Source organism: Nannobrachium achirus, assembly GCF_963921795.1.
Source record: "Nannobrachium achirus genome assembly, chromosome: 20".
Lineage (NCBI taxonomy): Eukaryota > Metazoa > Chordata > Actinopteri > Myctophiformes > Myctophidae > Nannobrachium > Nannobrachium achirus.
The window spans coordinates 17,694,223-17,718,520 of record NC_137827.1 but is presented as its reverse complement, the minus strand read 5'-3'; the positions used below and the strand labels follow the sequence as shown (position 1 = coordinate 17,718,520).

Genomic DNA, 24,298 nt, shown 5'->3' with positions numbered 1-24,298 from the left:
AATATCGACCATATCACCCAAAGATTTGGCAGCCCATCTGTGGTAACTCTGAGGACCCCTTAGGGGGTCCCGGACCCCCTGTTGAAGACCCCTTGCTTTACACCACAGTGATCGGTGAGTCACAGACGCCAACGGCACCAGTGAAGAGTGAGTGTGGCAGCAGAGCGCCACTAGACAAACCCCGAACATGTGTGTCATCACTATGATTTGTAATTGGCATTAGTCACCTAAAGAGGCACATCTGCTGTGGATTAACTACTCTCAATGGATGGCATTCTTCCCCCTTCTGTCTAACTGGAAGTCAGTGTACTTGGGCTCTGTGTGTGTACAACACGTACCATTCAAACACGCCAACATCCGTTGGCCGTCCAAACAACGTCGACCGGCACGTCCATGTGACGTCCATCACGTTGGGACTGACGGATATTATTTCTATTGATGCTGGTAATTCGACAGACCTCGTTTTTTCAACTGATGAATTGCCATTTCTAGATTATTATTATTTTTTTACGTTTATGAATTGCACAATTTCAAAACATATCTTTTTCACATAATACCGGTATTGTATCGTCTGCATATTGCATCACGGGGATGGTTTCCGAAAGTGGTCAGTATTGAAAATGACGACAGTAGCAACGACGCTTTACAGATTGTTTGGTGGGCACGTCGTCGTTGGTGTGCGTGTGCGTGTACGCAGGGACGTGCAGAGAATGTTAGAGGGGCAGGGTCTGACATTTCTAAAATAGGCCTTTTGGTGGAAATATCGAAAATAGCAGACCTAAAATTGCGGCTATTTCCGGTGCTTGATACCACACTGAACTAAGCATAATCAAGTCAATACTGGAGATGTGGAGTAACGGCATGGATTTCTACACAGAGAGAGGGCAATTCTTTCAACATACGATGCTGCATTCAAGTTCAGGAGAGTTTGGACAAGGCAATTCTCTTGAATGCTGCCTTCAGGTATGGCATGCAAAGAGGGGCATTTGCATTTCTTTCTCCATTGCAAAAAACGCATTCATGGTCTGGAGAGGGCACTTTTTACAGGGCAGGGGCTCAAGCCCCCTTTGATGTCTATGTGTGCACGTGCCTGCGTGTGCGTGTACGTGTGTAATTGTGGCAGGTTGGGGGAGCACTCACCTGGTTTACTGGCCTTCAGGCAGCTCTCCTGGTCGGGGTAGGTGAAGGAGCCTAGGCAGGAATGCCGCGCGTCGCACACACACTGGCCCCCGGCTCTGTCGCAACCCGTCATCAGGGGACAGCGCTCGTCCTCCAGGCCTGCCTCCGGGAAGTCAGGGAGCGCTGTTGGGAGGTTCAGAAGGAGTTGACATGAGTCACATGACATGGTGGCATATGCTTCAGACTAGGAGCAGTGGTTCTCAACCAGTTGTCCTTGAGGGGGTTCCAGGTGGTCCCCACTTACATGATGGAGAGTTGGTGGCCAATTGGACCCTTATAGATCTTTAACTCTTGAGTGTAAAAAACCAGATGGACCTGTACGTACAGGTTCATTTTATGCCCTACAGGGGTCTTCAACAGGGGGTCCGCGACCCCTAGGGGGTCCGCGGAGGTACTGCAGGGGGTCCGCGAAATTATTGCTTAAAAAAAAAAAAAAAAAGATTTCATTTTTTTTTTTTTTTGCCATTTTCCACATTTATGTTAAAAATAAATCATGATTCTATCCATTTTGAATAGCTTGAATACATGATTACTATGCAATTGACATATTGTTGATATTATTGACATTTGTTCTCAGTTAAGTAGTATGTTTAGAAATGGTTGTGGTACGGCCCACCCTGCTCGCTGTAACTTGTACATGTTTAAAATAAAAAATATGTCGTAGCCCCGACCCCCCCACCCTACGAGGTGGTAGGGGGTCCCTGCTCCATCTCCCCACCAGTTTGGGGGTCCCCGGCCTGAAAACGTTGAAGACCCCTGCGTTATAATTCTCCCGCTCCTTCAGTTGACAATATCCAAACAAAAACATGGATTCTGACAAAGTTACATCTATTAAGAGTGAGTTAAGAGCTTCAATCAATTTCGGTTTGTTTAGCTGGGGGATCCGAAGTAAACACGCACCACATGCACCACATGACGTAACTTCCCTTAAACGCAGCACTTCCGCCAAATTCGAGAACTTCGGCTTATGCAACGCACAGCGCAGGTTGCACCCAGGGAGCATTGCAACACTTTTTTCTTTTTTATCATGAAAAATGCATGAAATAATTGGTCTAATTTTGACCTTTTATGACCAAAAATCTTTTCAGATGGGATCCGCGGCCCAAATACAATCAATCAATTTCGGGGCGTCCTTGACGCAAAAACGTTGGGAGAACCGCTGCTTTGGGGAGCGCTGTGTGCTAAAGAGAGACCACATAACGCTTGGCTTCTGTTGCGACACACACACATCCCACGGAGGGATCATTATTACTGGAAAAGACCCGGAGGAGCAGAGCTGCTGGCCTGCCTCGGCGTCTTCTGTGTCGCGCTGCGCTGCCTCGGCCAGGCAAGCAGGGACGTGCTGGCCATTGGGAAAAGCGGGACAACTCCCGAACGGCCGGTTCATTCCCGGCCGGTCCAGGCCGGCCATTAGGAAAAAATTAAAAATTAAATATCGGCCTTCGTTCCATTTTGGGGGCTGGGCGGCCAACAAAGTAAATCGTCACTGTCGGGCAGACACCTCCTATCTCCAAGTTTCAAATTTATAAATGTTTTCGCAAATCAAAGCCCTGCTTCATCATACAAGGCCGTTGCACAAAAGTATTGATTTAGTTTAAATCATTTAACAGTTTTGGACGTAAAAACTCATGGGTCATTTCTTGACCCAAATCATGGGTCATTTGTGTTAGGTCAAATTTCGGGGTCCTTTCTCAGAGCCACAACCCTTCCTTGAGTTATTGGAATATTATTTTGACCCAATTCCAGGGTTGTTCGAGTTAGGTAATATTTATCTGGGGGTGACCCGTTTTTGGGGTTAGTGGTAACCCATATACTTGGGTCAGTGGTCTAGCTTTGGGCCAATCAGGGGACAGGCACCATAAACCTGTTTGCAAAGCATGCTGGGAAAAGCATTTGTCTAGGTTTCCAGAGACATTTTCTAAGCTGTTGGGAGCTAAAAATGCTAAATATGTCATATCCATGTGTCTGCCTCGGCAAGCTGACTGTCATATGTCTGAATTTGATTTGTCAGTATTTGAGCCTAAACCCTAACCGTAAGTGTTTGGCTGCTAGCTTAGGGTTGAGCTCCCTCCCCCAGCTGGTCTGAAAGAGAAGAACTCATGGTAATATTGAGATTATTTTGTTTTTCTTCTCTAAACTATTCTGATTATAGTATTATCAACATTGTTGCATATATAATCATGCACTTTTATGTTGATATTACTAGATTTTGAACAAATCATCTGTGAAGAAACCCTGAAACATTTCTGATATTATGTTATTGTCAGATAATATTGGCATTGTCATTCTCCAGACCATGCATATGTAGGTTGTATTCATTCAGCCCACTCAACCCAAAACTTGAGTTATATTGACTGCAATCTTGGGTCATTTTAAACAAATAATTTGGTTATTTATTTGACCCAAATAATGGGTCAAAATTCATAACCAAATTTCTTGCGTTAAAATAACCAAACTGGGCATCGGTCCCTATTTGACCCGTGAGTTGGATCAAAAATAACCCAAGTTGAGTTGTTTTTGACCCAGCAGTTTTTAGAGTGTACAAGGTTTCCACCCGACAACGACGAAATATAACTCATGTACAGTAATTGGCCCACTGGTTTGTCACTTGTCATGATCTGAAATGGCAAATCTTTGAGTAGCAGCAGCACTATAGAGAGAGATCTCTCTCTATAGCGCGCAATGAGGGCCTCTCCAACTCTTTTTCCCGGGCTGAATCAGGGGCCCAGCATGTCCCTGCAGGCAAGAGTCCATTTGTTTGCTTTTGTTCCACACTGTGGGGCCCTCCCAGGGTGTCCATCTTCTCTCTCTCTCTCTCTCTCTCTCTCTCTCTCTCTCTCTCTCAAGGTCAATTGCAACATACCTCATTTACACCAATGCATTACACCCTTGTTCTGGCCTATTGAGCTTAAGCATGAGGGCTTATGGTGGGAGAGAGAGAGAGTGAGTAAGCGGGCATCCATCCCCCATACCTAATGAGTTAAATCAGTGGTTATCAACCTGTGGGTCGGGACCCCCAGAGGGGTCCCCAATTTATTTTGGGGGGTCCCCAGGTGATTAACTTAATGTGCAATGTTGTTTTCTCACTCAACAGTAAACAAACCAACATAAGGTTTGAGTCTATAGAGGGTAAAATGCACCTTTCTAAATTGACAATTGAAGGACTTTTTAATACCTCTAAAATGTCAAATTAAACATTGGCCAAATTGTAAAATATTAAATACCCGATCGACATGCTCACAACGCCTCGCAGCGCGAGGCGTTGTGAGCATATAGATCTGCTATTTCCACAATAGAACCGTGTTATACAAAATGTAATGCCTCAACTCTTAGAGCTCGTCAGGATGGGAGGTCCCCAGTTAAAATATGATTATTTTGGGGGTCGTGGCCTGAAAAGGTTGAGAACCACTGAGATAAATAACCGCCACGGACCCGGGGAATCGGAGGATAAAACCTCTCCGTCCCCCAGTTATCAGCGGCCACGGTCTACTATACATGCACAAATGAGCGCACACATAAACACGTACCGTACGCGCGTATATACAAAGAGTACGCGGACACATTCCCCCACTCTGATTTAATAGAGACCCGACCAGGGTGGTCATACACACGCTCAGGTTCATTGCCCGCCTGCTGGCAGCAGGCCAAGACACAGTAACACCAAATAACCCCCTCCACACACACACACACACACACACACACACACACACACAGGGACGTGCAGAGAATGTCAGAGAGGCAGGGGCTGAAATGTCTAAAAAGGCCTTTTGGTGAAAATATCGAAAATAGCAGACCTCCAAGCTCACAATGCGTCGCGCTGCGGTGCTTGATGCCACACTGAACTAAGCATCATCAAATGAATATACTGGAGATGTGGCGTAAGGGCATGGATTTCTACACAGAGAGGGCAATACTTTCAACATAAGATGCTGCATTCAAGTACAGGAGAGTTTGGAAAGTGCTCTTGAATGCTGCCTTCAGGTATGGCATGGAAAGAGGGCATTTGCATTTCTTTCACCATAGCGAAAACTGCATTCATGGTCTGGAGAGGGCACTTTTTACAGACGGATAAAAGGGCAGGGGCGCAAGGCCCCTTTGATGTCTATGTGTGCACGTGCCAGCACACACACACACACACACACACACACACACACACACACACACACACACACACACACACACACACACACACACACACACACACACACACACACACACACTCCATCAAGCAACGGCAACCGGAAATGATCAGCACTCGATAGATCAACCTGCCGCCGTAGCAGCCGTCTGGACTACGCCAGAAGGTCCCTTTCCACGTTGCACCTACTACGCCTGCTGCGTTGACGCGTCGCCATGGGAACCAAAGCGTTCAGTGAAAGAGGTGGGACCCCGTGGCCGACGGCTCTTTGCTTAACAATTTGGACCGCAACGGCGATTGCGTCATAGCAGCCGTAGTCCCGCCTCACGTCGCCGTATTAGAAACGCGCCGCTTAATTTCCCTATTGGCTGCCCAACCTGGACCCTGGTTTTAATCGAGGATTTTTCCCCTTTACTCATTACGAAAAACCTGTGTTTATCAATGGTGCTCACCAAAATGACACAGGGCCTATACTGTATTTGGCCACCATCCCTTATCTCAAAGTATTTTCTTCCAGGGACTCCCAGAAGCAAAGATTTGCACAAATGTTCGAAACAGCAGATCTATAAGTTCATAGCGCGGCTGACGCGCTATGAGATTGTATAACTGCTATTTTTTGCAAGAAACACGGATGCTTTCCCGGTTTTAATGGGTTATGGGAGTTTTTCGTTGCCACGTTGTCAGCACAGCTTGCTCACTGGGGGACATTGGGTCTCCGAGTCTGCTCTATGCGTAATGTGTATCGACTGAGACACCTTGTTGTGATTTGTTACTATAATAGAAGATAATTGAATTGAATAATGCAAGGGTCCTCAGAGTTACCACAGGGGGTACTCCAAATCTTTGTGTGACTTATTTTTTCTAGTTTTTTTTTATATTAACCTCTTGAACCCTAGCGTCCATATTCTGAGAACTTTAGCCGAAAATAGCTGATCTACAAGCTCACAACGCCTCGGCGTTGTGAGCTTGTAGATCAGCTATTTTCGACAAACAGGTTTGGTGTAGAGGGGAAAAAGAGCAGACTAAGTTCAGAGTGAAAGGTCAAGTTTATTAAGTATTGACAGTACAAGTGAATATCTGAAAACACAAATTGACAAGGATCCAAAATACCCATGATTGTGCTGTCAAACTACTAAACTATATGGAATCTATGAAAAGGTTGTGGGGGTCCCTGCTTCATCTCTCTCTCTCAACTAAGGGGTCCTCGGCCTGAAAACGTTGAAGACCCCTTGGAATAATGCAACGATGGACAAACGACATTACACAAAGACTCGTATAGCATTACGCTGCTAGTAAAGTAAATCAATTCAAGTGCTCCATTATGCCGCTATAGTAAAGTAAATCAATTCAAGTGTCTGACTAAACCCACTAAAGTGAGTGATGAAGGTTCCCGCCGAATCAGAATCCCTTTCAACCTCCGCGAAGCTGCGTTGGAGAAACAACAATGGAACGAGTCAAAATGATGGGGTAGGAAAGGAATGCCGCTGCTTTCCCTTTTCAAGTACTGTAAATAGTAATAAAAGTCACATGCTGATTCCTAATAATCCGAAACAGATATCATCATGTTTTGGAAGAAACTTGCACTTTTGTTTTTCCGTTCAGGAGGTACTAGCTTAAACCAGAATGACGGCAGAAGCTTCTTGCAACACTCTCTCAAGGGTCACTTCTTAAGCCCTATTTCATACACTGTCATACGACTCGGTCACGTCACCAAAACGGATTGTCACGTATTTGAATTTCTTTTAAGCATTTAAATTGTTTGCCAGTGTTTGCCTATAATAACTTATACACAAAAACAGGGACGCCAGGTTGAAGGTGGTTATCTAGATTTCCATACAGTTCTCTGTACATTACATCAGCTAAATCAGAGCAGGGTCAGTCGCAGTCGCAGAACAGCTCTACAGGACCAGAGCAGTATAATCAGAGAGTGGTGTCACCGCGGGGTCAGAAACAGCGCTGGTCACGTGGTTCATTGTCACTTTACACCTCATAGACTTCAATGCATTTTGTAAACTTCCGGTTGGCCGTTTGTCACTATACGCCAATAGATGTGTGCGTAGAAGACCTGGCCCCATGAAGTGAACGGGAGTGACGCAACTCTCCATTCTAGGGCTCTGTACAGGACCATCTTTGTTGTACGCCAGGGTCCCATTGGCCCTAAGCTTCGCATGATGTGCTGTGATTGGCTAGCGCAACGTTTGATGAAATGAACCAATAAATAGCACCGCTCATTTCACACGGTGTGATTTTTTTGGTTTCAGTGCCTTGCTCAAGGGCAGCTTGGCTTTGACATCATAGGGGAACCACTCTACCAGAATGGGTTTGTCGCTCTGACATCACGCTCTGGCTTCACTGTGATGTCACACTAACATAATCCCTTTTATGCCCATATATGGAGTTCCCTGATGTCATCAATATTAATGATGCCCTGTTAGAGAGATCACTGTGATGCCAGGAGGAACAAATCCCTTTTATGCCCATATATGGAGATCCCTGTAATTCCAGGGGAACAAATCCATTTTATGCCCATATATGGAGATCCCTGATGTCCACTACCCTGATGTCCACATCACTGTGGTCGCTTGTCGCCCTGAGGCGTCTTACTTAGTATATTATGTATTGTGATGTCAAGTGAAGCATGACTAACATTACTCAGAAAGTTTGCAGGACACAGGTTCACTTTGCTGGGAAAGAATTCTCTGACCGAATACAATAGTGTGTTGCCTATAGCAACCACACTAATAAAACAAAACCCTGGGTACCGAGGCTACTAGTGGGCTTCTTGCATTGAGGCCAACCTGGCTGCCACCCCAGCAGAGACTGAGTAAAGTAAACCTAATGGATGATGGCAGATGCTCATGGTCCCTATGACATGAGACAGCCAAGCTCAGGGAAGTGAATGGGAAAGCAGAGGCAGAGATGAAAATACCGTAATATTATCTTTACCCTTGAAATGTCAAATAGCAAAGAAACTGTCTGTCTGTCGGTAGGTACAGGAGGTCGTGGCTCACCCAGACACACTGCCAGACAGCCAGGACACAAGAGCCTTTTCACCCCCCCAGCCTTCCGCTCCGCCTCGGCAAAAACGTTCTCCATGATTTCCTTTTCACCTTAAAATGATCCTCACCTCAACATTTTTTCCACACCGAGGCCTTCCTGTGCCTGCCTGGGAGAGTATTTTCATTGAGAAGGTGGTGGTCAGGGGCGTCACAAGGGGGGATGGAAGTGGCACTGAGTTACTAGGGCCCAAGGTGGAGGGGCCTTAATTATTTTATACTTTAGCTATTGAAAAATAGCAGATCTACAAGCTCACAGCGTGGCACCGAGTGCCGCGCTGCGAGCTTGTAGATCTGCTATTTTTGAAAAATCGTGGAAATGTGTGCCAAGAAACCTATGTTTCCATGTCAGTGATGCTCAAACTTTTTCATGTGAAGGACCCCCCCCCCAATCTCAAAATATTTAGTTCCAGGGACCCCCCAGAAGCAAAATTTTAGTTACAAATGTTCATTAAAAAATACATATATTCAAAGATTTGCGCACATTTTCACGACTTTTAAAAAAATAGCAGATCTACAAGCTCGCAGCGTGGCACTCGGTGCCGTGCTGTGAGCTTGTATATCTGCTATTTTTCAATAGCTAAAGTTACTAGGGCCCCTCCACCTTGGGCCCTAGTAACTCAGTCCCACTTTCCTACCCCTTGTGACGCCCCTGCGCAGGAGAATGAGAGGGGGGGGGGTGCAGACATAATAAATGAATGATTATGGTTGGGGGGAGGGAGGGGGGGGTAGTCTGTTATTAGCTAATGATTACTCTGAACCTGGAGAGAGAGAAACCACCATTCTCCAAAGTTTGTGTCAGCTGGGTCTAGCAGCGTGGCTTGACCCTTATCTGAGCATAGGCCAGGTTCGGTGTGGTCCAGGCACATGCACACATTAGACATTAAAGGGGGCTTGAGCCCCTGCCTTTTTATCTGGCAGTAAAAAGTACCCTCTCCAGAACATGAATACAGTTTTTACTATGGTGAAAGAAATGCAAATGCCCACTTTCCATGCCATACCCGAAGGCAGCATTCAAGAGAATTGCCTTGTCCTAACTCTCCTGAACTTGAATGCAGCATCTTATGTTGAAAGAATTTCCCTCTCTGTGTAGAAATCAAGCATCGAAAATAGCAGACCTTCTGCCATTTTCGATGTTTTCACCAAAAGGCACTTTTAGAAATATCAGCCCCTGCCATTCTCTGCACGTCCCTGCTGTGGTCTGGCCAGGTCAGGTATAGGTCTGGACTTGCTCCAGTTAGTTCTGGCCTGGCGAAGGCTCTCGTTCTGGGTTCTGCGGGCGCGTCTCGGGGGACCCCCTCTCTCAGCCACGGAGACTGCTTGTCTTGGCATCCGGGGCCAGGACGAACGAGAAAGCTGACCTCCGAAGCCAGGCCCCCCCACCCCACCCCCGGCTGATAGCAGGCTAAAAAGGAAGTCTTTGAAACATTAGATAATGCTGTAGGAATAGGAGGACGTGGACGGCATGTGAAGGAGTAAAGTGGACGGCGCGTCCGGTCCCTTTAGGACAGGCGGGTCAGTCAGGTGGTATGTTAAGTGGCCCTCGAGCCGGGCCGAGCGTGTGTGGGAGGGTGTCGGAAGACAGGAGCACGAGCGCAGCGAAGAACGTCAAAACGAAACGTTTTGCTGCTATAGCTCAGAGGAGTTGAAAGATAGCCGGCTGGGTTTGATATGGTGAAAGAGGCCCAAGGTACTTGGCGATGTTTATAGTCTCACAGAGGCGATTAATAAAAAGCTCTCCTGGTCTAGCGGTCCAGGTGCATAATGCGTAGTCTCTGGTGCCTGACAGCGTGTTGCGGGTTCGAATCCCGATCCCGACGGCCTTTGCTGCATCTCTCTCCCTGTCTACCTACTGTGCTATGAAAAAAGGCAGAAAAGCCCCCAAAAATATCTTTAAAAATAATAATAACTCTCCCATGATAGCAGGAACTGAGGGTGACAACAACACACTTGAGAGAGGCAACAGCGTCTGCCTGCCGCACGTCACTTTCACTTTCACTTCAACCATAGGGGCTGTTAAGTCTGACATCATTTTGTAGGCAAACTTTTGCCAATCTTTTTACTATTTTTACTATTTACTAATTTTTCTTCTCTTTGTTGTTGAAAGGAAAGTGGTAGAATTATACTTTAGTCGTTATCTTTGTCTCGGATCTGTTGAAATAGCGAGGGACAGATATTGACAATAAATCTGTTTGGAGGTCTGACTACAAAATGATGTCACGGCTTAAAAGCCCCATAGCTTTTTAGCTAATCCAAATCCACGACTTCTCCACAAATACTAGTCCAAGGGTCTTCAACAGGGGGTGCGGGACCCCTAGGGGGTCCTCAGAGTTACTATAGGGGGTCCTCCAAATCTTTGTGACCTTAGCGTCCATAATATATTCTGAGAACTTTAGCCAAAAATAGCAGATCTACAAGCTCACAACCCCTCGCGCTGCGTAGATCGGCTATTTTCGGCAAAGAGGTTTGGTGTAGAGGGGGATAAAGAGCAGACTAAGTACAGAGTGAAAGGTCAAGTTTATTAAGTATGGATGGTTCAAGTGGTTAAATATCTAAAAAACACAAATGGACATGAATCCAAAATACACTAATGATTGTGCTGTCAAACAATGAAACTATATGGAATCTATGAAGAGGTTGTGGGGGGGTCCCTGCTTCATCTCCCTCTCAACTAAGGGGTCCTTGGCCTGAAAACGTTGAAGACCCCTGCCCTGTACTAGTCACATCACAATGCCTCCCTTTCACTGAATGTCCCAAGCGCCTCCTGGTCCATAACGCGTGTTGTTATGTCTCCAAACCCGACACCTACTCTACGCCAGATATTATTGACCAATGACCACCCAGAAAAAAAGAAAAGCGAAAAGGCTGCGAGCAGAAAAGCAAGGGGATCAGAGAGCGGAAACATTTAGCCCCTGCTGCTGATTGCGAGCCTATAATCACTTTAAGACGCTGGCCCCCGGGTTCGGAGGAGGGAAATCGGGGATCAGCCTCTCCAGGTTAGCCAGGGGGCCTGACGATTTGTGGCCCCTGCAAACACACCGGGAGGTGTTGACTTACCCCCACCGAGACCCCTGGGAAGGGAGAGCGTGCGTGTGTCAGTGTATCTGTGTGTGTTTGTGTGTGCAGGGGTGTCGCACCAAATTCTGGGCCCTGGGTACAAGGATTCACCGAGTTATGTTGTGCTTTAACTATTGAAAAATAGCAGATATACAAGCTCACAGCGCGGCACCGAGTGCCGTGCTGCGAGCTTGTAGATCTGCTATTTTTTCTGAAAAAACGTGAAAAGTCTTTGAAGGTTTTTTGAAAAATCTAATGTTTCTATGTCAGTGGTGCTCAAACTTTTTCATGTGAAGGACCCCAAAATGATATGTATTTGGCCACGGACCCCCATCTCAAAATATTTAGTTCCAGGGACCCCCTAGAAGCAAAATGTGAGTAAAAAAAGACATTTGCACACATTTTCACAACTTTTCAAAAATAGCAGATCTGCAAGCTCGCGGCGTGGCACTCGGTGCCGCGCTGTGAGCTTGTATATATGCTATTCTTCAAAAGCTAAAGCAGAAAATAATTAAGCTCCCCCCCACCTTGGGCCCTAGTAACTCAGGCCCACTTTCCCCCCCTTGTGACGCCCCTGTGTGTTTGTGTGTGTGTGGGGGGGGGGCGGGGTTCTCTGAGCCATGAGACCAGAGAGCATGACACAATCAGAAGAACCATTACGCTGTTGTCGGGTGGAAGCCTTGTATGTCCAGTGTCCACAACTGTTCGTTTTGTGATTAAATCATTTAAAAATGATTTAAAATAGTGAAAATAGATGATCTACAGCAGGGGTCTTCAACGTTTTCAGGCCAAGGACCCCTTAGTTGAGAGAGAGATGAAGCAGAGACCCCCACAACCTTTTCATAGATTCCATATAGTTTCATCGTTCATATAGTTTCAGCACAATCATCAGTGTATTTTGGATTCATGTACATTTGTGTTTCCAGATATTTAACCACTTGAACCGTCAATACTTATAAAACTTGACCTTTCACTCTGTACTTAGTCTGCTCTTTTTCCCCCTCTACACCAAAGTTCTTTGCCGAAAATAGCCGATCTACAAGGTCACAACACCTCGCAGCGTGAGGCGTTGTGAGCTTGTAGATCTGCTATTTTTGGCTAAAGTTCTCTCAATATGGACACTAGGGTTCAAGTGGTTAATATAAAAAAGGAGAAAAAGAAATTCTATCACACAAAGATTTGGAGGCCCCCCTGTTGAAGACCCCTGATCTACAGTATAAGCACACAAGATCTGCTATTTTCACTACTTTTGTGCGACAGCCTTGTATGATGAAGCAGGACTTTACATTACGAAAGAAAACATCCACATTTTAAACATGGAGATACAAGGTTTCTGCCCGACAGTGACGATTAGCTCTCCCGCCCCCTTCCAAAGCTGTTAATTGGCAGAGCGGCTCCTGCAGCAGCATGGAAGAGGAGGTGGCAGGGTGTCCTGTCTTCCAGACCCCGGTAAAAAAAACTCCTACAAATTGTAAATGGGCCCCCAATCAGCAGTATAGCATCTCCTGGGATGCCCGGGGGCCAGAGACCCATACCCCCCAACCCCAGGACCACCCCGTAGACTAGAGGGAGGGGATAGGAGGGCAGGGTCAAGGGGGTCCGGACGCCCTGTAGGGGCATGCTTTTTCTCTCCTCTGCTCCCGTCAGTCCCTTTGAATCACTCCGGAGCAGTCTGGAGACAGTGCAGGTGGAGGAGGGCACCGACCAGGGGTCCTTAACCAGGCTACTCATCTCACAGGGGGAGGTGATCACTGCTCCTTCACTCCTTCAGAGACTTGAAACACTCAACACAGGGGTTGACACTAGGGTCTCAACGGGCCTGAAAATGAAGGCCAGGCCCTAACTGGGCCGGCCCGACTAGTTAGCATACATTTTAGGCCATACGCGGCCCGAAAACCTCGGGTCGGGTCGGGTATATGGTCGGGTTTGGACTCTTATCACAGAGTAATAGTAATAAAAGTCTAACTTTTCTTTTTTCATTGAGCCCGAGGCCCTACCCGGCCTGACTAATTAGCATACATTTCAGGCCCTCCCTTACCCTACATGTCGGGTCGGATATGGTCGGGTTCGGGCAGAATTTGAGAACTCTATCTCAGGGGCACTTGCCTGTCGGGCAAGCACATGGGTCATGTTCGACTTGCCCAAAGGTCATGCCCGCTTGCCCGAAAAGTAAATCATTCATTATAAAATTATGGGTAAGCTTTGTGCTTGTAGGATTCATGTTAAATCCAATTGATAACTGCAGTGGCAACAGTCACTTTGAGAAACAAAATGTGTAAAAAGGTAGCAATGTTTATGAATACCCAATATAATATTTAACCAGTAAGACTCCCTAATCGGGAGATAAGCGGCCGTCAGGTCGCATGTACAGTATACACAATAATGTTGTCTGCAAAAAGCAACCTCATGGTGGCGCTAGAAGAAGGGCATGTGAGAAATCAGGGGCGGAGGTTGTGGTTTGCCAGCCAAGGAGTGTGCAAAGTTTGGCATGGATATTCGAGAAACAAAATGTGTAAAAAGGTAGCAATGTTTATGAATACCCAATAATATTTCACTAAGACTGGAACGCACTTGCCCGTCAGGGCAACCTGAAAGCAAGCTCCACCTGCCCGAAAGTTTTACGAAGGTTTTACTGCCATGGGCAGTCGTTAGTGTCGACCCCTGCAACATCTCGTACCTCACTTTAACACAGAGGCACACGTTTCTTTGAAGCTCAACAAAACATGTAACCCCATGTGGAGAAACGTAGGAAAATCTTGCAGAAACCTACTTCTGTTTAGGGCGGGAGAGGGACAAGAGCGCATTATAGCGCTGCACTGTAACTCATAGGTTTGTCCAAGATGAGAACTTGCCGGGGAGACTTTTGCAATCTTTCCGCCAAGCCCCGGGGAGGGGACCCACACACAGAACTATAGCCCCATTGATTGTGTAATCAATTCCTCCATGCCAAGGATGGCTTATTTATTTCAGAATCAAATTAAGACTGCATAATCCGGGTGTGGGGGGGGGGAGAGACACAATTGAACCATTCAGTGTTGGTGGACACTCCATGCGCACACAGTCCCAAAGCCTTTCAAAAATCACGCAAATGAAAATGGTCATTTGGTCGTTTCACTGTCTCCCCCCCCTTTTCTTTAGAGAGAGATGTCTAGTCGGATTATGGCAAGGCGAATTAAAACTTTACGAGAGCTGACGTGCGGCCTGTGGTGCCAACCGGCTGTGTTGCCAAAGTTATTGCTATGCTTGTTAGCTGGACAAGACACGACCGAGGCGAGGCTTGAGGGGAGACTAGAGCGAGCTGTTGAGCACGAGTCCTCTCTTGGCAGGCAAGAGCCCTCAGAGCTGCTGCGTGCTGGTGGCGGTGGTCGGGGACAGGGGTGTCGGCGTGTCGCACCAAATTCTGGGCCCTGGGTGCAAGGCTTCACTGCGGGCCCCCCATGAATGTTCTTCATAGGGGGAGGAGGGGGTTTAACCCATTAGGCAGGGAACGCATTATTGCGTGCTTTAACTTTTGAAAAATAGCAGATATACAAGCTCACAGCGCGGCACTCGGTGCCGCGCTGTGAGCTTGTAGATCTGCTATTTTTTGAGTCTGTGAATATTTCAAATCCTTCTAAGGATTTTTTTTTTTGAAAAACCTATGTTTCTGTCAGTGGTGCTCAAACTTTTTCATGTCAAGGACCCCCAAAATGAATATGTATTTGGCCAAGGACCACCCCATCTCAAAATATTTCGTTCCAGGGACCCCCCAGAAGCAAAATTTGAGTTACAAACGCATATATTCAAAGATTTGCACCCATTTTCACAACTTTTCAAAAACAGCAGATTTACAAGCTCGCAGTGCTGCGCTGTGAGATTGTAGATCTGCTATTTTTCAATAGCCAACTTATAAGATAAATAGGGCCCCTCCACCTTGGGCCCTAGTAACTCAGTGCCCCCCCCCCTTGTGACGCCCCTGCCAGCAACACAGCAGCAGTGACAGCTTCAACGCTACAGGCAACCCAATCATGGCACTTAAAGGGATGATGATGATGCCCTCAAGCCACTCTGGTACCAGATTTAATTATGCGTTTTAAACTGTCAACAAGTGTGTAATAGCAACTAATTGGGCTATTTTATAGTCCAATGCAAAGTGGCAGCACACAGCCAGCCATGCACATGTAGGTCTACATTCCAACTATGTATGAATGAGTCTCCCTATCGTATTCGCTGATTATCACTGCAGGTATGGGTCAATGGTTCTCAGTCAAACGTATACATTTCAAGGTCTTGCCTTAACTCTCTAGTGGCAGCTGTAGGAAATAGAACCAAATGGACCCTAGTAGGGTCCATTTGGTTCCATTTGTATACTGCCAGAGTTAGAGACTAGTAAGGGTCAATTTAGAAGCCCTAAAGCAGTGGTTCCCAAACTATTTAGCTCGAGACTCGAACTCAAGAGAATAGTGAAAACAGCAGATCTACAAGGCAAGCTCACAACTTTCGAAGCTTGTAGATCAGCACTTCTTAATTATTATAATTAATGGAAATTCTTAGATGTGTTTGCTTGAAAATATATCAAATTATTTAAAATAAAATCTAAAAATAAAATGATAGACCTATATTTCAAAGGGGTTTCCATCTTTTGAAATAGGCTATATTATTTTGTAGGGAAAAGAAAATGGGTATTTTACTCAAGTCGTGACCCATAACTATTGGTCCATGACCCACAAATGGCTCCCGACACAATGTTTGGGAACCAGTGCCCTAAAGCAGTGGTTCTCAAATTGGAATCCAGGGACTCTGTTGGTTCCTTTAGGGGGGTCTAAATGGACCCATACAAGTCTGTAACTCTGACAGTGTACAAATGGAACCAAATGGACCCGTCGGGGTCCATTTGGTTCCATTTGTACACTGTCAGAGTTAAGGGGAGATGTTAAAGTTTGAGAAACACTGCTGCCCTAAAGAAACCCCCAAGAGAGAGTCCCTGGAGGCTGGGAACCCACTGTGGATGACACTACGCACCTTTGCACACTCCAACGTCGGGGACGGCCGCGACTCCGCTCGCGTTGACGGCGGCGCACGTCAGTCCCAGGGCGCAGTAGCCCAGCTCCCAGTCCTGGCCGCCGCACGGCTCCCACTCCAGCCGCGTGCACGCGGGCAGCAGGTCGCAGCATCCGCACGGGTCCCTGGCCGGGCTGCGGCCGCTGCCGTCGCAGCTGCCAACGTTGTGCGACGCCGCCGCCGCTGCTCCTCTGGTGGGACACGTCCTCAGATCACATGGCGTGCATCCTCCGTGCGCCTCCAGCGACCGCGCCACAAAGAAGACATCCAACAGCAACGCGACCAGACATTTGTGGAACATGTTTTTTAAAAAAAACGTGGGTCGCGTTTTCCGATGTTTTTGGTCGTTCTTCCCCCTCCTGTCAAATTAGAAGCCACATAAAACTCCGCTGTGTCTAATTCTGACTTATAAGGCTGGCTCCCAAACTTGCCAAAAACAAAACAGAATATTCTCTCTCGAAAAAAACTGATAAAAGTTTTATGGAGCTGCGTAACTGCCTTCGCCCCAAGCCTGCTGGGTCTACAGCAGGCACAGAGAGAGGCTCCAGACCACCGGCTCCACCACGGCGAAGCGTAGCGTAGCTGCTGATGCGAAATCACGAGCAGCCCAACGTTTATAGGCTGTGGGAGGCAATATCCAAAGGTTCGGTCTTCAGTGCCGAGGGCAGGTAGACTGACAGACGCACTTCCAAAAGTCGGATCTCTAGTCAGAGAGCGCGTGTATAATAGTCGTACATCCCAGACAGACGCAGCATGTAGGCACGAGTAGTTTGATAGGGCTCGGTGTGTGTGTGTGCGTCAGTGCGTGTGTGTGTGGAGGAGAGCGGAGGATCCGGGCAGCGAGCGACACACGGGGGGAAAGCAATGTGAAGTCCCAAATTGACATGCATGCATATAGAAATTAGCGGTACCCCTCCTCCTTGACTGACACACGCACCGACCAGTCACAAGTTGAGAACGGAGGGAGGATTTGAGCGAGAGATATCGGCAAGCCTCCCTTGTTCGTTGCGCAATGAATGCAACTTTTATCATCATCTGAAAGCAGTCTAAAACGGCAATGTGACATAAATTACGTCATTATTTGTGTGTTTTTTTTCTTTCTTTTTTTTCGGGAGGGGGGCATTGAAATGTGTGCTGTAACGCAATTGTTACACACAAAATATGCTCTTGTTATACAGTACAGATTGATTGGTTGAATACTTTATTAACAGTTTGCAGAGACAGGAAAGTAGCCTACAGTACAATACTAGTAAAACGCCTCAGGGAGACAGGCGACCTAGGTCGCGCCAATTCTTGGCCATCTGGACACAGCTAGTGGCCAGTGATGTATATCGGACCAGTAGGCCTACCTGGTCAGTGGTCACCAGTTACCCATATATGGAGACCCCTGCATGATAGTCAACAATGTGATGTCAGAACATACCCATATATGGGCATTACCAGATATGCACTTAATATTGATGACATCGGGTCAGGGATCTCCATATATGGGCATAAAACGGACAAGGACGTAATTCATTTGCAAGTGTGACTCATGATGACATCAGCGATCTCCATATATGGGTATAAAAGACACATCAAGTCAGAGCGTGATGTCAGAGCGGCAAACCCATTCTGTTAAGAGTGGTTCCCCTGACATCACACAATGTCAGAGCGACAAACCCATAGAACCACAGTGTCAGGCGTGACGTACAGACAGAGATACACGGACAAGATGTGCCGGTTTTCATAGCAACAAGGTCTGCTAAAAGGATGTTTTCCAAGAAAGCCAGTGGTTTGTTTCCATTGGGGGTCCTGTGTAATTCATCGAAACACTTAATGACAGACAAATATACAACATGCTAAAACATGATATAAACATCATATAGGCCTACACATACAGTAGTACATCCACTCACTCTAATACAAAGGTCAAGCAGAGGATGATCGTTTATATTTTCATCCACTGTAATGAACTTTGCTATCAAGTGAATGTAGGCTACACACACAGCATCCTTTCAACAGCCTCCAGATTGGCCATTGCAGGCCTTTATTGTTCAAACAATACAATCATGTCTGTCAAAGCGTCGTAATTGCGACCGTAGGTTGCATTTACTACAGAAAGCTCCACCAGGTGTCTGTCCGTCAGTGCGTCACACCTCACACGTCACACTTTTGCCCTGCTCATATCTCCGCAACCGTTGCCCCGATCCATGCCAGATTTTGCACACACACTCCTCACCTGCCAAACTACAACCTCCAAGGACCCCCGGAGCTCCAGGGACCCCCAGCTCCCTCGGGGACCCCCAAGTGTAAAAAATGAGCACATGTGCAAAAATTACCAAATGACCACCCCAACGGGGCTGCTCACGGGGAATTCCTGGGGACCACCCACTCCTGGTGCTCCAGAACGGATGCAAAAGTGTTGACGCCCCCAGTGGAGGACCCCCTCCACTGCAGCTCACATAAAATGCCGTAACTCGGCCTAGGAGCGTCCGGGAGAGCCGGGGCTGGTACCTATTCGTCCGCCAAGGCAACGCGGAGACCCCACCCCTCATTTCTCACATGGCCCTCTTCTAGCGCCACCTTCAGGCCAATTTTTACAACACATTTTTGCCCACTACTCCTACAGTTTTGGCCCTAAAATCACGCAACTTGCTACACAATATGTCTACACTCATCCCATCAACATGCATCTGTCCCATATAGCGCCACCTTCAGGCCGATTTTTAAAAACACATTTTTGGACACTGCTCCTACAGATGTTGCCCTAAAATCACGAAAATCACTACACAGTATGTCTACACTCATGTCATCAACATGGCTCAGGAAGATTTTGGAAAAACAAATTTTTGCCCTATTTGTGGAGATAAGTGACCTACGGTCGCTTATCTCCCGATTAGGGAGTCTTACTGGTATGTATCAGGTATTTTAACTCTTATCAGTGCTATATATCAGCCAACACTCCTTATCTCCATGTATGGGCATTAAGGGATTTGTTCCCCCTGGCATCACAGGGATCTCTCTAACAGGGCATCATTAATATTGATGACATCAGGGAACTCCATATATGGGGGCATAAAAGGGATTCTGTTAGTGTGACATCACAGTGAAGCCAGAGTTTGATGTCAGAGCGGCAAACCCATTCTGGTAGAGTGGTTCCCCTGACATCACATTGACATCAGAGCATGATGTCAGAGCGGCAAACCCATAGACCGTAAAAATGTGTACATGTCTACACGGACGGACGGACAGACACGGACAAGCTGTGACGTTTCTCATGGTAAACTGCGACCAAAGCCAACTGCTGTGTGTGTGTGTGTGTGTGTGTGTGTGTGTGTGTGTGTGTGTGTGTGTGTGTGTGTGTGTGTGTGTGTGTGTGTGTGTGTGTGTGTGTGTGTGTGTGTGTGTGTGTGTGTGTGTGTGTGTGTGTGTGTGTGTGTGTGTGCGCGCGCGCGCGTCTATGTGTGTGTTTAATTTCTCTAGTTGCATTGTGTATGCAGGTGGGGTTAGGAAGGTAAAAAGTTAATTATAGTAGGCTACTGTAGGCGTGCGAGAACACAATCGCACCGTCAAAACCTAACCTTATTCCTAGTAAACTATGCCTAAACCTAACCTTATTCCCAGTAAACTATGCCTAAACCTAACCTTATTCCCAGTAAACTATGCCTAAACCTAACCTTATTCCTAAACATAACCTCAGTAATATTACAGTATACCTAAACCTAACCACGTTATATTGTTGATGATGTACTGACATATTATCTTGTTTATTATTGTGATGTTATCTGCTTATTGTAAGTCGCTTTGGATTAAAAGCGTCTGCTAAATGCCTAAACTGTAAACTGTAATCTTATTTCTAAACTTAACCTTGGTAAAACTATGCCTAAACCTAATCCCTGTGAACTATGCCTAAACCAATTGTATACTCTTAACCTCAGTAAAACTAAGCCTAACCTTATTCTTAACCGTAACCTCAGCAAAAAACATATACAAGAACCCACTGCAAAAACATGCGGGCAAATGTGTTTTGGGGCGAGCCTTGCGGGTACCGTCCGTGTCACTTGCAGTGTGTAGAACACACACAGTTGTGGGAACATGAAGTTGAAACAGTCTTCGTCTTCAACGCAACACAACAATAACAACAGTCTGAGAGTGTCCATGTGGGGAAAGTAACTCACTATTACAGTATAATCATATTCACGTTGTGGACTGGGACACACTGCCAGGGGCGTCACAAGGGGGGGAAAATGGGTCTGAGTTACTATAGGGCCTAAGGTGGAGGGGCCTGTCTTTAGCTATTGAAAAATAGCAGATATACAAGCTCGCATTACGGCACGAGTGCCGCGCTGCGAGCTTGTAGATCTGCTATTTTTGAAAAGTTGTGAAAATGTGTGCAAATATTTTGAATATAACTCTTTAAGCGAACGTTTGTAACTCAAATTGGGGTGTCCCTGGAACTAAATATTTTGAGATGGCCAAATACATATCATTTTGGGGGTCCTTCACATGAAAATATCTGAGCACCACTGACATAGAAACTTAAGTTTTTCCAAAAAACAGAAGGATTTGAAATATTCAGACTCCGCATATAGCAGATCTACAAGTTCGCAGCGCGGCACTCGGTGAGCTTGTAGATCTGCTATTTTCTCAATAGTTAAAGCACAAAATGTGAGTGAATCCTTGTACCCAGGGCCCAGCATTTGGTGCGACACCCCTGCACACTGCTAATGCACTCAACAGACTGTAAACTGTATAACCAGGACGAGATGGTGGATTAAAAGGTCTGGTGGTGATCAAGGAGTATCGGGGATTTTTTCTTTTTTCTTCTTTTCTTCGTGACACGTTTCCTCCTATGTCAACAACCACATGTCACATGGAAGGACTTTAATCGACAAAGCCATCTTCCCACAAAACAGCACCGCCTCCATTTGCAACATCTGCCTCGGAGCCTTCGCTTGATCCCTCCAACACAAACACAGCATCCAGGAAACCGACCTCGCAAAGCTCGCATAATCAGGCCTCGCAAGGACAAGCCCTGCTCTTGTCTCAATCTGCGTCCTCCATCCTCGGTCCCAGGGACGTGCTGGCCATTGGGAAAAGCGGGACAACTCCCGAACGGCCGGTTCATTCCTGGCCGGTCCAGGCCGGCCATTAGGAAAAAAATTAAATAAAATGTCGGCCTTCGTTCCATTTTGGGGGCTGGGCGGCCAACAAAGTAAATCGTCACTGTCGGGCAGAAACCTTTTATCTCCAAGTTACAAATGTGTAAAGTTTTTCGCAAAGCAAAGCCCTGCTTCATCATACAAGGCCGTCGCACAAAAGTAGTGAAAACAGCAGATCTACAAGCATGCTTGTAGATCGGCTGTTTTCATAGTTTAAATCATTTTTTAAATGATAAATACAAAACGAACTGTTTTGGACATACAAGGTTTCCACCCGACAACGATGAAATATAACTCATGTAATTGGCCCACTGGCTTGTCACTTGTCATGATCTGAAATGGCCAATCTTTGAGTAGCAGCAGCGCTATAGAGAGAGATCTCTCTCAATGAAGGCCTCTCCCACAATGAAGGCCTCTCCAACTCTTTTTCCCGGGCTGAATCAGGGGCCCAGCATGTCCCTGTCGCCCCACCTCCCATCGACCCCACCTCGCCATCTCCCCCTTTAGAACAGTGGTTTACAACCTTTTCAGGCCGCAAACCCCCAAAATAATCATATTTCCCCCACCCTGACAAACACTTGGAATTGTAGGAGTTGACATAACGTGAGTTTTGACTCAATCTGTTTGATTGTGAAAATATCAGGTCTACATGCTCACAACGGGCGTAGTGAGCATAGATCAGATATTTTCACAATTCTTGCCTCTAATATTTGACAGTTTGGCTAATGTTTGACCAGAGATACTAAAAAGGTCTTAAGTTCTTAGTTTGTCACTTTAGAAATGTGCAGATACCATGTATACATGCACTTATAGTACTGTATGTTAGTCTGTTTACTGTTGAGTGAGAAAACAATGTTAACATTAATCTTAACATCTGGGGACCCCCCAAAATAACATGCACCCTGAGGGTCCCGGCCCACAGGTTGAGAGCTCCAGTCTAAATTGAGCTGACCCACCACTGACCGAGTGACCGCTGGCCGGACACCCCGCTGCTCTCAGACGACCGTCCGGACTGACCGGCACCTTTTTGGACAGTTTCTTTTGAGACTCGGCCGCCCGGACGGTTCCCCCGCGCAGGCCTCCACACTGGCTCATTGGACTGGGCTTTCATCCGGGGCCAACTGGCCGTGGTCAGAAGCCTCTCATGCTCCTATCAAGGACCAGAAGGTTTGCTTTGGCAGGCCAGAGGGACGCGGGAGTTTATGCACTCGTTTGACAGAGTGGCGCCCTCGAAAAAACTGCCAATCACACGAGCTGACGAGGAGTCGTGATGCGACGCGCTGTGAGCTTGTAGATTTGCCGATTTTTCCACCGTACCACAAAGCAGGCACGTGCACACATAGACATCAAAGGGGGCTTGAGCCCCTTTTATCCGTCATGTAAGAGTGCCCTCTCCAGACCATGAATGCAGTTTTTACTATGGTGAAAGAAATGCAAAATGCCCTCTTTCCATGCCATACCTGAAGAAAGCATTCATACGCCACATCTCCAGTATTGACTTGATTGTGCTTATCAGTGTGGTATCAAGCACTGAAAATAGCCGACCTCCAAGCTCACAACTTGTGAGCTGACGCGTTGTGAGCTCACACATTGTGAGCTTGACCTCCAAGTTCACAACACGTCGCAGGGCGGGGCATTGTGAGCTTGGAGGTCTGCTATTTGTGATATTTCCACCAAAAGGCCCTTTTAGAAGTTTCAGCCCCTGTTTCTCTTTACATTCTCTGCACGTCCCTGCCACAAAGTATACGCATGTGAACATACCAGCTACTCCCTGTTCCCTCTCTCTATCTAGTGCACGTAACAGAGGTGACTGCTAATCTGGAACAACTGCGAACAACACTGAAGCCCATAGCGTCTTACAGATGAGGAGAACGTAGGGGATTTTCCGAAAGGGAAATCACGTAGGTTTGGTGTTTGTCGGATGGGGTTGGGGTGGGGGGTGGTCATGGAATGAGCGCAGCCAAATTGGAGTTCAACCCTCGTTAATCCCAACAAAACCATATTCCCTCCTGCCTCGCGTGTGTTGTAACAGTGTGGCTCTTGGAAAGCCGCCCAGCTGATAAGTCAGCCGCGCCACAGTCCAACTTTAACAGCGTGTTTTATTCTCTTGTTGTGGTTCGGGATGGGACGATACGCGATATTATCGTTTATCGTGATAAAAAACACTCGCGATAATCGTATCGTGGAGATTTCATTTATCGTGTAATCGTCCACCGTCATGCACTGGGATCAATTCACCTTTTATTTGCAGAGCTGCATATCCGGTACTACTTAAACCCTCTATAATTGATAAAAGGTACTTATAATATATGTACTTGATACTGTCTTTTTTTCACTCTCTGTCAAATATTCGCCAAAAAATAGCCGATCCACAAGCTCACAACGCGTCACAACGCGTCACAACGTGACGCGTTGTGAGCTTGTGGATCGACTATTTTTCGGCAAATGTTTTGATTATCGTGATAATATCGTAAATCGCGATTTATTTTGTCACAATAATAATCGTCCCATCCCTACTTTACAGCGTGTTTTATTTTCTTGTGGTTCGCGTTCCACGTTCGGTTCGAAACAACGGTTTGTTGTGTTCTTTTGGTCAATGGAGCGACGTGTTACAGTGTGTTTCGTGACCTTTTACTGTTGTTGCAGATGTGTGTGTGTGTGTGTGTGCTTGTGCGTGTGTGTGC

At 46.6% G+C, this 24,298-nt stretch overlaps 1 protein-coding gene across 1 annotated transcript in view; it reads right to left on the bottom strand.

The window, feature by feature from the left end:
* Window positions 1–17,005, bottom strand: part of LOC308305970 (cysteine-rich motor neuron 1 protein) — a gene marked incomplete at its 3' end in the record, with an annotated part of 95,408 nt that extends 78,403 nt beyond the window's left edge. Inside the window, exons 1-2 of the mRNA XM_080750869.1 lie at window positions 16,432–17,005; window positions 1,141–1,302 (exon numbers count right to left, since the gene is read on the bottom strand). Of these exons, the coding sequence (XP_080606995.1) occupies window positions 1,141–1,302; window positions 16,432–16,771 (502 nt within the window). The 5' untranslated portion in view covers window positions 16,772–17,005. The remainder of the gene's footprint in view (window positions 1–1,140; window positions 1,303–16,431) is intronic.
* Between the last annotated feature and the right edge of the window lie 7,293 nt (window positions 17,006–24,298).